Genomic DNA, 13277 nt, shown 5'->3' with positions numbered 1-13277 from the left:
TAATTAATTTTGTAGGCCTATCAGCTTATGTAGTGGGAAAATTTCATCAGCAAGTTAAATGTAACTTTGTTTCTTCATTACTTTCCATATTCTGTAGGCTTTTAGAGAAGCAATGATTTTATAAAACTCCACTGAGCAAAGCAAAGACAATGTAACTATGTTGTTATGTTGCTGGGGGGAAAAAATCTCTGTTCTTGATTTTCTATAAATGTGGTGTTTTCAAATCTTTTTTTTTTAATCTAATATGCTTTCTTAAATGGGAATACTCTGTTCTCTAAGAAGCCCGTTCTAAAGAATAACATTGTTTTTACCTGTAATCATAAGCCTTCATCATCATGAAAAAAAATCTGAGCCTTCTCAGATTCTGATACCTGTATTTAATCAATAACCACATTCCTTTTTCATCTGTCTTACCTCTACAAGTGCATTTTCCCAGCTGCGTATGTTTTATTGTAAGAATTCAATTGAAGGAGCCATTCATGTTTGCAAAAAGGATGATGTTTTATTATTGGTTATAAAGAAAAGAAATTTCGTACTTTGTATAACCAATCCTTTCTGTTATAGCACGGTGAATTCTGAAAGTGAGGAACAAGTTAACTAACCATGGAGAGACCACAGAAAAATCTTGTAGCATTCTGACCACATTATAAAATCAGACCTGGCAATTTTTATGTCTCTAATTGACAAGCATTTGATTCATATTTGAAATGCATAATCTTGCATTATTTAAGGGTATGTAGGCTAGGAAGAAAGTGGTGATGGTCAAAATATTTAACAGTAATATGACATGGCCTAATCAATGACACCAGCTACCATCTTATTGGGACAGGGTTCCAGAGATCCTGCAGTGCCAGTTGTCTTTTAGTGACTGACCATGGGGAGGTAGGATGGGTGCTTAGAGAGGGGCCAGGGTGCCTGGGGGGCATAGAGGAAACATTCAGGAGGTACAAGGTAACAACTGTTTATGAGTCAGTCTGGTAGTATTTTAATATTTGAACCATTGGAACAGTTGTACCACTGTGTACCAGCTGGGCTCACAAGTGCAGAACCAACAAGTGGTGCGGCGTAGTTAGAAAATTAGACCACCAGTTAGAGTTCTTAACACTTCCAGTAACTCACTGTGTGGTCTTGGATAAGTTGGGCCTCCATTTTCTCTTATGGAGAAGGAGAATATTGGATTGGAACAGTCCTATGTTCTCTTCCTGTTCTAAGAATCGACTTCTTTTCCTCACTAACAATCTGCAGGTTCTATGCATAGAGTATAGAGTTGTCCTCGAACTTCTGAAAAGTAGAGAGAAGGAAGGGTTTCCTAGACAGTGTAGGGCACTGTCATGCTCTGTGGTTTGTGGATAAGGTGATTGTCAAACAGGAACGAGGTCATATTGACCCTGGATGCACTGTGCTGTCAAGAGCAAGACAGGAACAGTTTGATATCTTTCTGTAGGCAGCTTAAACACAGTTTTTAAAGATTAATAGTTTTCAATGTTTGGAGGAATTTATTGCAGAGTAGAAAAATGTGCTAGTTTACTATAGAAACAAAACAAATGTTGCTTTTGCCTGAAATTACCTAAGGTGGCCAAAAGCAAATACTTTGGAATTTTTTTGTGGTTTGACTAGATTGTGTAAAGTTCCCTCTACTCTTTATTTCACTTTTGTGGGTTTTTTTTTGTTATATATATAGATATATCTATATATCTATATATATAGGGTGTTTTTTTAATATTCAATGGATATATTAAGGCATCTCCATGGGAATATATAAACACATGTTAATTTGTATTAATAATAGTATTAATGAGCAATACTATGCCTACTAAAAGGAAAGAATATTCTAAAAGAACTTCAACCTAGATGTGTTTTCCTCCAAAATGGTTTGTTTTAATTTGTTTGAGTTCAAAATCCCTTTCCAAGTTTGTACCACATCTTTAAAATATTTTTTTGTATGTATGAGGAGGTGCTCAGTGTAATTATGAATTACTTTAATTATCAGAAAGGAAAAAAAATAGGACTTCTGAAGCACATGCTTTATTAGGAAACTCGGTGCTGAGCAAGTACCTAGACATGTATTTTTTTTTTGGTTCCTATATAAGTGATAGTTTAGTAAAATGAACTGATTCTGTTGTAATATCCTATTGCTTATTGTACCTGACAAACAGAAATGAGGAAAATGAAGAATTGATTATCTAGGGTCATTTCTTGAAACTTGCATATAATTCCCATTTATGCTCATTGGAATAAAGAGAGTTTCTGTAACAAATTAAGAACATGCATAACCTGTTATGACATAGTCATAGACGTATAATAATATGGTCTAGAATTATAGTACTCTCTCGAAGTACATCATATTCAAAATTCACTGGAGATGTCTTAGAGACATCTGTTGTAATTACAGGAACATGGTTTCTAATTCATTTAATTCCCTTTCCTACCTAAACTGTACATATAAGTGAATTTTAAGAGACTGTATAAATAAATTTTTAATTACAAAATGATGTTATACAATACATTATTAATAATAACCAACAATGCATAATGTTTATGCATGAGTCCATTACAAAGACGAGCTAATGTATGTCAATTCTAAAAGAATGCACTAATTTGTCCTGAATTTGTGAATGAAGTTGGATCCATGATGCAAGCCAATGAATGCAATAACACAGAGTGGTTCAGCATGCTTTTTTACAGTCATGGAACACCTTGTACCTATGGCATTTAAGAGGTATTTAAGATTTGTTCATCACATGTGATCAAGATCTTATTTTTCAGCGAGCCATGCAGTTACGAAATTTGGAATAAGACCATAGAGTTGACGGTACTACTTTGCCAGACAGGTGCAGAACAAAATGGTCCATAGCATCCAAGAAACACGTACAGTCCTTACATTTCGGCACATAGAAATCGGTCTTACTGTCATGGAATTTCTGCGTGGGGCCAAGGGGTCTGCTGGAATGTGGGTGACTTCATTGTGCTAGCGGTAACAGATTTCTGAAATCTCCATGGCCAGCTCCAGACACTCGCTGGTCTCGTGGCAAGATTCAAAAAGGCTGCAGTCCATGTCACAGTTGCAGTTGCGATCATTGCGAGAGTGGCTTTCATCCGAGGTGTGGTGATACCTGTGAGAGGGGCAGCATGTGTTGATACACACCGTTTCGCACGTATCGGGGAGCATCAGGAGACAGTCCCAAAACTGGCAAAACAGACAGGTGAGGATAAGGGAGGCACACTCCTCTGTTTAAAGAAGAAGAAGAAGAAGAAGAAGAAGAAGAAGAAGAAGAAGAAGAAGAAGAAGAAGAAGAAGAAGAAGAAGAAGAAGAAGAAAAAATTAAGAGTGGAACAAATGGGGGCATCTCTGAAGGACAGGCAGGTGCGGCGTTGCGCTTGAGAACTTCAGAGCCAACTCCTAATTGTCCATATTAGGGGTAATGTAACACCATTATTCTCTCAAGCTTCCCCATCCCCGCACAGGACTCACTCTACTTAAGTAATTGCTTTATTAACTTCCTGAGCATTTCTATTGATTCCACATAATCTGGTTATTTAAAGTGCTGTCACTTTTCTAAACTCCTTTATTTACTTTGCCTGCAGAGGTGCTGGGAAGCCACACAATTAGCTACCCATCTGCAAACCTCGCAACTCTGAAAAATAGCAGGTCCTCCCCTGGTGGAGAAAGCTTTTGGGAGCAATCAGTGTTGGGGACAAAGAGTGACTGTACAAACTTCCGGCTTCTGTCAGGAGGCTTTGTCATTGGTGTGGCACGGATTCCCAGAAATCAGCCACTCCCATACTCAAATGCAAGCAAAAAGCACATTGCAAAAACTCCTACGAATGATTTTTAAATAATCATAGTTTTGATTTTAGTTATATTTTGTTTTTAATCCCTGTGTCCTTTGTCCTCCACTTAATGAGAAGCCTTGATTTTATATTCATGTTAAATGGAATACGTCATCATATGCCTAAAAGAGTAGGTCTTCTCAATCCCCTTTAAGAAAATTGGTTTAAAAATTTACTGCGCAGACTTGTGAAAATCTGCAAAGTATCTCTAAGGTATTGAAGGTAATTGGTAATTCTAGCCAAACAGCTGTGATGGGTTATAGATTATTGTATTTTTTTTGTTTCCATAAAGGGAATTAGTTAGAAGATGCAGCAGTTCTCTTGTTAAAATTATAACTTCTTTTTTTTCTTTTAGTTAAAAAAGCCTCAAAAACATGTGAGCGTTTTATAAATGAGTAGGTAAGTGTTTACATGATACATCATCAAATTAATTAAAATCAGTATCCTAAAAATTGTTGATGGTTGAAAGTAACAATCTGGCATGAATTAGAGAAAAAAATTCCTCCTCCTGATGGGTTTATCAATCAATTAAAGTTAGATTTTCATAAGGATTTATTATTTCTTCAACAAGAATGTTATGTTAATAACTTTTAGTTTTCAGACTGAAGTTGGCTGAGACGGTACAAGCCTGCAGGAGAGATTTTGCTCCTGGAGTCATCTGCTAAAGGGTTCTGAGTATTCTTAGAGCCCTGTTCATTTACTTCCAACAATGTTTTCCAGACAGCTTTTTTACTTTTATTTGTTAATTTTTAAGAGGAGGGAGAACATAGAAACTTGCTCTAAAAGGGAACAAATATTTTCAAGATTTCTTTTAGAATCCTTATATAAAGGCCTAAAGTGAACTTGCATATAGGTAAACAAAAGTCTTCCTTCCTGCCTCTGTCCTGCCCTCCATCCCTGCCTCACACCCTTGTTTTTTTTTTTTCTTCCCAGTAAGACAATCATAAAGAACCTCACTGTGACTTTTATGATGATTTTAATTGCCATATATTGTTGCAGGTGCTGTGGCCATTACTAAATATTTCTGGTATAGGCAGCACATCCTATAATACCTCTAGGGCGTATAAACTCATCTCTCTGCCAGACGGGGTGTATTTTTTTATTCACTTATGGCCAGCTTCTAGCATGAGGCCAACTCACCCATATAAATTACCACAAACCACCCACAAAAATTCAGGAGTTAGTTAGTAGAGTACCTAGACTCTATTTCATGTCTGTGTTTCTGAAGAGGGCATGTTGGTGGTCAAAGATATGGAGCATAAAACCTCATCAACTTTTATTAATGCCAAGAAGGCTACTTTAGCAGCCCCGGCAAAGAAGAAGTTCTCAGTAGAAAATATTCCAAGCAAATGCTCCATATGCCTCAGGCTGGAGGTGCAAGAGACTGACTTGGGCTATGATCATTCGTATAAAAATGATCTCAGTGGATCGCATCCTTTGTGGATGTAGATGTGAGGCTGAAAGTTTGGTTTGTAGGCAAGTTAGGGTAGGAGCTGGTGACGTGGGGATACGAGCTGGTGTTTCCTATCAGAGTGTGAAACACCTATTTGTGAAATGGCCCTGTAATTTCCTGAGGGCATATAATCTTTTGGTTTAATTCTTCTTGCCAACGTTTTCTCAAGCTGGCAGATTCAGGAGGTCTCTGCTTCTGGTGTACACCATAGATTTTATTTATACACACACAAAAATGTTTGGCCTAATCCTTTGGCCAAACTGGCATTTGTTTTCTTCTACCTCTCTATTTTGTATTTGAGAATAAAGCTCTTTTTTTTTTTTTTTTCTGTGTATAAGTCAGTCCTTTTTATTTGGTTATAAAAGGCAGAGCCTCTTGCCCAAAAAAACATGGCAACATTGGTGAATTGAAAACAGATTTTTCCGAACTTTCAAGAGTGTTGAAAACTTTTCCTAAAAGGCATATTACATAATTCCACATGGGCAGGCAAAACTGTTTTGCATATGGCAATTTTTGTTTGCACAAAAGTAACAAAGCAGTTCAGAAGGGAAATTTGCAAGAGTTTGAGAAGAGAGTTGGGCTTCCCTTTCTCCCAAATGCGTGTGCTCTCTTTTCCTGAACATTTTCTTGGGGCTTTCAGGTTCAATACACACAATATCCAAAGTCATAGCCCATGATTAGCACCCCTGCTCTCAGCCTAGCCAAGAAAGTATGTTATGTGTCCATCTGCCTATATCATGTCTCTTTGGCAACGTCTTCAAGACATCTCCCACTTATCGAGGCCAAACTGCATTCAGATTTCCCTCTTTCTACATTCTACACAACTGTCCTTCCTCTGGCTTTCTCTTGTGAATGGTTCCTGCACGATCAGATGAAATCAGCAGAAAACTGAGACTCATTCTTATCATTTCCCTTCTCCTGGTCATACCTCCATCCCCCATCCAGATCCTTGCTAAGCTCTGCTCATTCTGTCTCAAGTATGCGAGACAGCCTCTACCCACCTCTAGGGCCACCACCTTAGTTCCAGCCACTATCAGCCATTGTCAGGTCAACAGTGATAGCCTCCTATCACATAGCTTTTACAGGAGTCCCAGCTCAAATCATCAGCTCCTGTGATATTTTTCATTGTAGATGGGAAGAGCTCACTCTTCCATAGCCTTAGCTCCTCCTTGCCATAGCCTAGAAGCCTGTGTGATAGGTTCCTGCCTATTTCTCTGGCTTCGCATTCTTCTGTCTTTCTGGCTCACTGCACTCCAGCGACAATGGTTCAGTTTCAGATCCTGGGAGGCCTCAAGCTCACAGCCTTTGCCCATGCTCTTTGGCCTGTGTTCCATATCCCCCACCTCACAGCTTGACTAGATTCCTACGCAACCTCTGAGTCTTTAGCTTAAAACACCTTGCCTCTATAAATCCCATCCTTGCTGAAACTCTCGTAGCGGTCTACTTTTTCTTCCTGGTACTAACCATAGGATGATATGAAACTAATGAGTTTATTAATGAGTTTCTCCTCCTATTAGAACCTAGTTGTAAGAAAGCCATATCTGTTGTTCAGTGAATGAGTGAATAATTGAATGATGGGTGATAAATAAAGTGGTCCTCATATTTTAGATGAAAGGACTAAGGCTCAGGGATTGTCCCTGACTGTCCTGAATCTTTCAACTGTAAGGTGGTTGCGAGGGGGTGTGGGTAGGGGGTGGAGTTCAAATCTCAATCTTTCTGGATCTAAATAGTATTTCCTGAAATAGTACTATTGCTATTGACAAGGAAACTGTGGCTTATTTTTATTGACATGTCTGACAAGGAATTTTTTTTGACAAGGAAACTGTGGCTTAGGAAATTAAGAAGCACAGGAAATGGTGGAGCCATGATTTGACTCTAACTATCCCCTCCAGAGCTCTGAACCCTGCAGCTGGCCTGTCCTTCAAAAGGCTCATGCTTCTTCTGTCACAATCCAACACGGCGCAGTATGAGGCCAGCTCATGGAAGGCCTGCTGTCCTCTTTGCTCCCTGCTCTTACCCGGCTCCACTCTGTATTCCTAGACTGTCACTGTCTATTCCCCAGGTTCTGTTGAGTGGTTTCCTGCTAGGTTTAGCCAGTGGGAAACAGTGGTAGGAGATGGGAGAGTGGGAAGGAGGGAATGCCTCTCTCTGCTTTGAGTGGTATCTCAGGCAGTACTTGTATCTCCTCCTTGGTTTGACCTCTTTCTGAACATTCTTCGTCCTGTGGCTTTTGTTACTGCTACTTGCTAGTAGTCTGCCTAGGAATGGTTAGTTACTGGTGGCCCACAAGAGAAGGCCAGGACTAGTCACCTACCAGTGGCCTGGAGAGACCAAGGAAAGAGCCTTGTTGCTAAAGTCTGAGTGGCCTCCCTGTTCCCTTACTTGGCCTTTTACCTCTCCTAATATCTATGTAAGGAAGTCTCTGCATGGTGAAGTCCCTTTATTGACTCCCCACCCACCCCTCCCCCACCGTCATCCCGGCCTGGGCTGTAATCACTGCTCTCGGAGTGCCCATCTAGCTTTCCCTCTTCTTACCTTGTTAAATCTAGATCAGGGAAAGTTCAAGAGGGAGCCAAGGCCTGCAAGCCAAGCAGCCAAAAATGCTATTTGACTGTGAGCAAGAAGCCATGACAAAAATCCTCTTAGGGTTGTTTCATTTCCTCTTTACACCCCTAGGGTAAGGCATTGAGACTGTAATGTGCTAAGTGATACCCTAATGATACTGAAGGATTAACGCAGCCTCCAAAGGTGCTAAATAGACAGCTGGGGATTGGCTAATTAAGAGGGAGAATCTGTCTCATTAGAAAGGGTCATGTTTAATGATAGTGGAAAGGTAACAACCCAAGAAGCTTCCACCAGTGTACCTGAGGTCAGCTTCACAGTCACGGTCTCTGCATTTGCCCTCCCAGCTTTCGATCATGTCACCACCATGCCTGGGATTAAGAGAGGGGAGGGACAGAGGTGGATTTAGCTGTCCACTGGAGTTCTTACAGCTTTCCTCAGCTCCAGAAACACCACCAGTGAGTTTGGGCATCACTCTCCAAAATAGCAAGAACATGGGTTCCTTCAGAAGGGGCCCCAGATAAACAACCATCTCCCCTCCCTTCCCCACAAAGTAATAAAAGAAAAGGTAAATCAACCTGGCTCAAACCCAGTGTTCTAATATGTTACTGGTTAATGTGCTATCCCAGCAGATTCAGTGTGATCGTGGGATTCGTGACACCGTGACCTGACTAATTGCTCCAAGTTTTTGGTCAAAAAGTCTAAAAATTGGTTCCCACTCCTCTAACATTAAGTTCTTTTTCTTTTTTTTTTTTTTTTTAAGTCTGTAATGTAGAATAGGAATAAATAAAGTGCGACTGAATGCCTTTCTCTAGCGGGGGTATCATCCTTGATGTTATCAATTTTAATAGCTACTTAAATATGTCAAAATCTATTTAAGTTCAGACAAGCACAACTAACGTTCAAGTCAGTTCTTTAGAATGAGGATGACTGGATTTGGGTGATACTTAGTAAATTTGTGCTTATGTTTTTTTCTGAGCAAATGAACTGAAATAATTATAAAATTGAAACATTTTATAAGGTGACACTACTGCATTTAATTGTATGAAATTTACAGTGTAGAAAATGTAATCATTTTATTCAGTAGTCCATGGTGTAATTAAGACTATTCTTTTGAGGTATCTTGTATTTATGATTTTCTTCTTCCACCTGGATGAGACGTCTCAAATTCAAAATTATACATCAATTAGGTATAGTCTCAGGATTCTTTTTAAGGAGTCTGTTTTCGAGTCTTGTGCGTAGCCTTGATTTTATTACCCACAGGGATGCCTCTGCAATCAGAATGTAGAAACAGAAGCAGAGACACAGATAGTGCTCTGGACTTTTTCCATTTTATTCAGGAAAGGGACCACACAGGATGAGCCACAATTTAATAATAAAGTAATGTTGCAGCACATAGTGTGTGATGTGCAGTAAAGATCCTTTTAAATTCCCATCAGAGCACACACCATGAACTGTGCTAATGGATGTAACACATTTTACAAAATCTGCATGTGTGAGGCTTTTCCATTCTGTTTTAAGTGGGGCAATGTATATAAATAATAGATATTAGCAATTAAGCATCCATTCCTATGCACTCATTTATACATTTGAAAATAAATTAACCACAAACTACATGAAAGTGGATGCAATCTTCTCTTTTCCCTTCTGTTTCCCCTGCTGTTCCTGAAAGATATTTCTGTATTTATCTCAGTACGAACAATGACCCCAGCTTTCAATTTCTGCATCCTTAAATTAATTACTATAAAAATTCTCTGACTTAACTCTTGATATGCTTGATGTTTGCTGTTTAAGATAATGAGAGCTTCTTAACCACATTTGTGGGCCTGAGTTTGGATGTTTCGCTCTCTCTCTTATCCAGGTACCAAAACTCTTACCTCAATGGGGAGATCTTTCACCATGTGGAAGAGGAACGGTGGGGCTATTACCTGTGTTGTCAATCTAAAATCATAATTTTCTGGGTTGTACCGGCCTCTCACTAGGGCTTAAGGAAAACAGTCTAATTCAACTGTCCTTGTGAATCTCCTTTGCTCTTTTGAGAAAAGATAAGTGGTGCTTTTCCTGCATGAGACTCCTGGGTATCAGTTGCCATTTTAATGGAGTGGTTATTTGGCCCTTCCCTGAGAATACAAGGGTTCAGGTGTCATGTTAGCTGCACCTGCCCTTCTCATTCTCCCAGAATCCCTGATAGGACAAATCAGAGTGGTTCTGGAGGGCATTGTGTTGTACTGCATGGATATGTGACAGTGACAATTCCTAATTCTGGGATCATTACAACCAAGATCCATGACAGGCATCCCTGATACAATCTGATGGAATGCTCTAGTGCTTTCTAGTGTCACAGAGAGCTCTCCTGTATTTCCTGTTTCCTTGATTGGCATCAAACTCTAGCAAAGCCAGAAACCTGGGCATCATCTTGAATTTGAGGTTCTAACCTGGCAGTCCACTGGCCAAAGTTGGTCCCAAGCTGTGTATCGTTGCGAGTGTGTGGAGCTTCATAAAAGAAATAGAAGTATTGCCAACACCTAAACAATTTGGAGATTTCCCATGACACTCTGGAGCTGGCAGCTCTAAGCCTCTATCTCCTACTGGCAACAGTTAGCTGGAGCTGAGTAGAGGCAGTGCTCTTCACCTTGCCACAGTCCTCACCAATCCCTCTTGTTCACTGTCAGTCTACCTCATTACTCACATTATCTCCTGGCACTGGCACCTGTATGCAATTATGCCTGTAGCTTCCAGTCTAAAGCACCCATGACAGTGTTTGCACGAGATCATATATAACACATGTTGGAAATTTTCCCCCTTGCCTTCTAAAACCATAACCATAATGAAAGCAAAAATCAAATATCTATTATGTTCTAGGTTCTGTATAGAATCCTTTATGTATGTTATTTCATTTATTCAAAACACCCTAGCTCCATTATATAATGGAAAGACTGAGATTTGGAGATGGTAAAAAACTTATCCAGGTTTATATGGTTAATAAATTTCAGAGCCAGGAATTAAACTGATGTGACTCCAAAGCTCCTGTTACACAAAGTCCATTTGTTTATTTTTTTCTTCTTTTCAAAAAGTAAATATTAATTTAAATACAGACCAGAAACTATACCCTATTGTCTTTTCTTTGAGAAACTACAAGCTTTCTTTAAATGCAAATGCAGATATGGAACACTACAAAATTCTTGAATGGTTTGTGTCTCCGGTAAAGTTCTTACAAAGTCAACCTGAGTAAAATTACATATGTCTTGGTGTGGAGTCCATGACTTTGAACTTGACTGGGATGACCATTTAGCACCAAATCAATTTGATATTGGCTTTGCAAAAGGAATGTGCCTTTTATAGTCATATACAAGGGTAGTTTGGTGTAGGTTGGTACTGATCAGATTGCCCAGGAGGTGATAATCACCTACAGGAACCAACCCTGGTTGCTGATGTTAGCATCTTGATATTTTTCACAGTCCACATTTACACATTTCCTGCATTTGAATACCATTCTACTCTGCCTTCTTCTCTTCTCAGCCTAGAGTCATGGGCTGAAATAGTCTCAGATTTTAGAAAAGTTTGTCGTTTTTCTTTATCCACTTCATAGCTCCATAGCAAGAATGATTATACCTCACTCCAGCTATTTAAAACACTTTGCCTCTGATTTCCAGCTTTGAGAGCAAACAATCTGCCAAGCACCTCATAATTGCAGAGTGACCTTGACATGTGTCATTCACCAGGGTTTTCAAATCGAAGTCTTCCTGTTTAATATTCATAAAGGCTCTTTTTTTCTAACAGCATATGTGATGATTTTACAAGGGCTGGGGGTTGGGAAGCTTTATTTAGAGATGGGTTGATTCTGAGAAACATACCATCAGTGTCTCTCTGATGAACTGAAGTATCAGTTTGGAGGTAGGAACATTTCGTTTGGCATTCTTCAAGGGAGGACAGTGATGTGCTGGATTCTGACAGTTTTTTCTCACTGGGGGTTTCCTTGGCTGGTCCATCTGTGATATTGAATTCGGATACTGAATTTATAATGATAGCGTTAATGGGTTTCTCGTCTGCATGCTTTTCATTTGTGACTTGCGTATCTAGATGAAAAAAAAAAGAAAACACATACACAAACCCAGTATAGTTGACATGACCTAGTGATCTCAAAATGGACATTTGCAAAAGTTTCACTCCCTAGACTTTTGTGAGAAAAAGGTCTTATCTAAGAGAATGAAACATCATTGAACGTGATCATTTTGAATAAAAATATAAGAATAGAAAAGTGCGATAATTATAAAATTTTATATACGTTACAAGTTTCTCTATCACACTAATTTGTAACAGTATTTCTACTGTGGGTTTTTTTTTTTAAGTGATGGGTGGAGAAAATCAAAGAATTCATTCAATTGGATCAACGAAATCTCACAGTTTGTTGTCAGCTTATGGTCAAAGTGTTGCTCAATATGTACGTAGTCTCAATCAGATTGTTTTATTGCTTTTGTTTCTACAAACCTCAGTTTCTTCCTCTGTATAAGAAAAATGATTATAAATGAACCGTCTATAAGCTCATACATCTTTCTCCCTCAGAGACTCTTGGTTGCCATCCTTTCTCCTGCCTTGGTATTTGTTAGGCTCCTATGCAGGTGACTGTCTATATGGCTTTTGGGGCTGTGCTTTTTGGAATATATTTTATTTCCATATAACCACCTGGAAGGGAACCTCTAGCAAAGTCTTTGACCATTAACTGAGATTCTGGTTTGGCGAGGCATAGAAAAGACCAAGAAGGCCTAAGTGCCTCATGTATTTTAAGAGCTCCCATATTCATCCATCCATCCATCCATCCATCCATCCATCCATCCATTCATTCCCACATAATCATTGTGGGTCTGTTATATAAGGTACACTGGCTGGGTACAGAGAAGACAGTGGCACCTGAGGCAGGCATGGTCCCCAGATTCTGCAATGACTTAGCAAAGAAGTAGCTAACTCACAATATTGAGGTGTGTAGGACAGAGCAACATTCCATGAAACCACATTAGAGTCTGGGTCATCACCAGTCTGGGTCATCACCAGTCTGGGTCATAACTTATCTATTCCCATCACACAATCCTATGATCAAGAAAACAGTTAACAGAAGGTACTCTCAAACATGAAGACCAGAGATTCCTAGGGACACCATAAGTCCTAAACAAGCAGTAACCCTGGTCATTTGGCAGCCCTACTGGGGGATAGTGAAGATGAATTCTGGAGACTTGCCTTCTTGTTGCCATTCCAATGCCTGGTTGATCCAGTAATGTTCACTGAGCGACTGGAATAAACAATAGAACTCAAGACCTGTTTTTTTTTTTTTTTTTTCCATGCTTACACAGCTCAGTGCAAGAAGTACATTCTTACCAACATCCATTTTTATCACCTTTTCAAAAGTTACATCTTTGTTTTTGGCGGATGGAAATCT

General features: G+C 39.3%; 1 protein-coding gene across 1 annotated transcript; it reads right to left on the bottom strand.

The window, feature by feature from the left end:
• Positions 1-576: 576 nt before the first annotated feature.
• On the bottom strand, positions 577-12889 carry MDFIC2 (MyoD family inhibitor domain containing 2). Its single transcript, XM_035703123.2, has 3 exons — positions 12814-12889; positions 11701-11922; positions 577-3228 (listed from the first exon to the last, which is right to left on the bottom strand). Exons 1-3 carry the CDS (start codon positions 12887-12889, stop codon positions 2969-2971), a joined length of 558 nt encoding a protein of 185 aa, XP_035559016.1. The 3' UTR covers positions 577-2968.
• Between the last annotated feature and the right edge of the window lie 388 nt (positions 12890-13277).

The sequence above is a fragment of the Canis lupus genome, chromosome 20 (genome assembly GCF_003254725.2).
Source record: "Canis lupus dingo isolate Sandy chromosome 20, ASM325472v2, whole genome shotgun sequence".
Taxonomy (NCBI): domain Eukaryota; kingdom Metazoa; phylum Chordata; class Mammalia; order Carnivora; family Canidae; genus Canis; species Canis lupus.
Note: the sequence above shows the minus strand (reverse complement) of the source record. Positions and strands in the feature narration are given on the sequence as shown.

Bases quoted from the DNA above. Each gene is read 5' to 3' on its own strand.
- MDFIC2 (XM_035703123.2), bottom strand. From the start codon at position 12,889: ATGACCCAGACTGGTGATGACCCAGACTCTAATGTGGTTTCATGGAAT. The intron at 11,923-12,813 runs GTGAGTTAGCTA...TTTTTCATCTAG, and splicing joins GTCCTACACACCTCAATATT to ATACGCAAGTCACAAATGAA. The intron at 3,229-11,700 runs GTATGTTTCTCA...TTCTTTAAACAG, and splicing joins TCATCAGAGAGACACTGATG to AGGAGTGTGCCTCCCTTATC.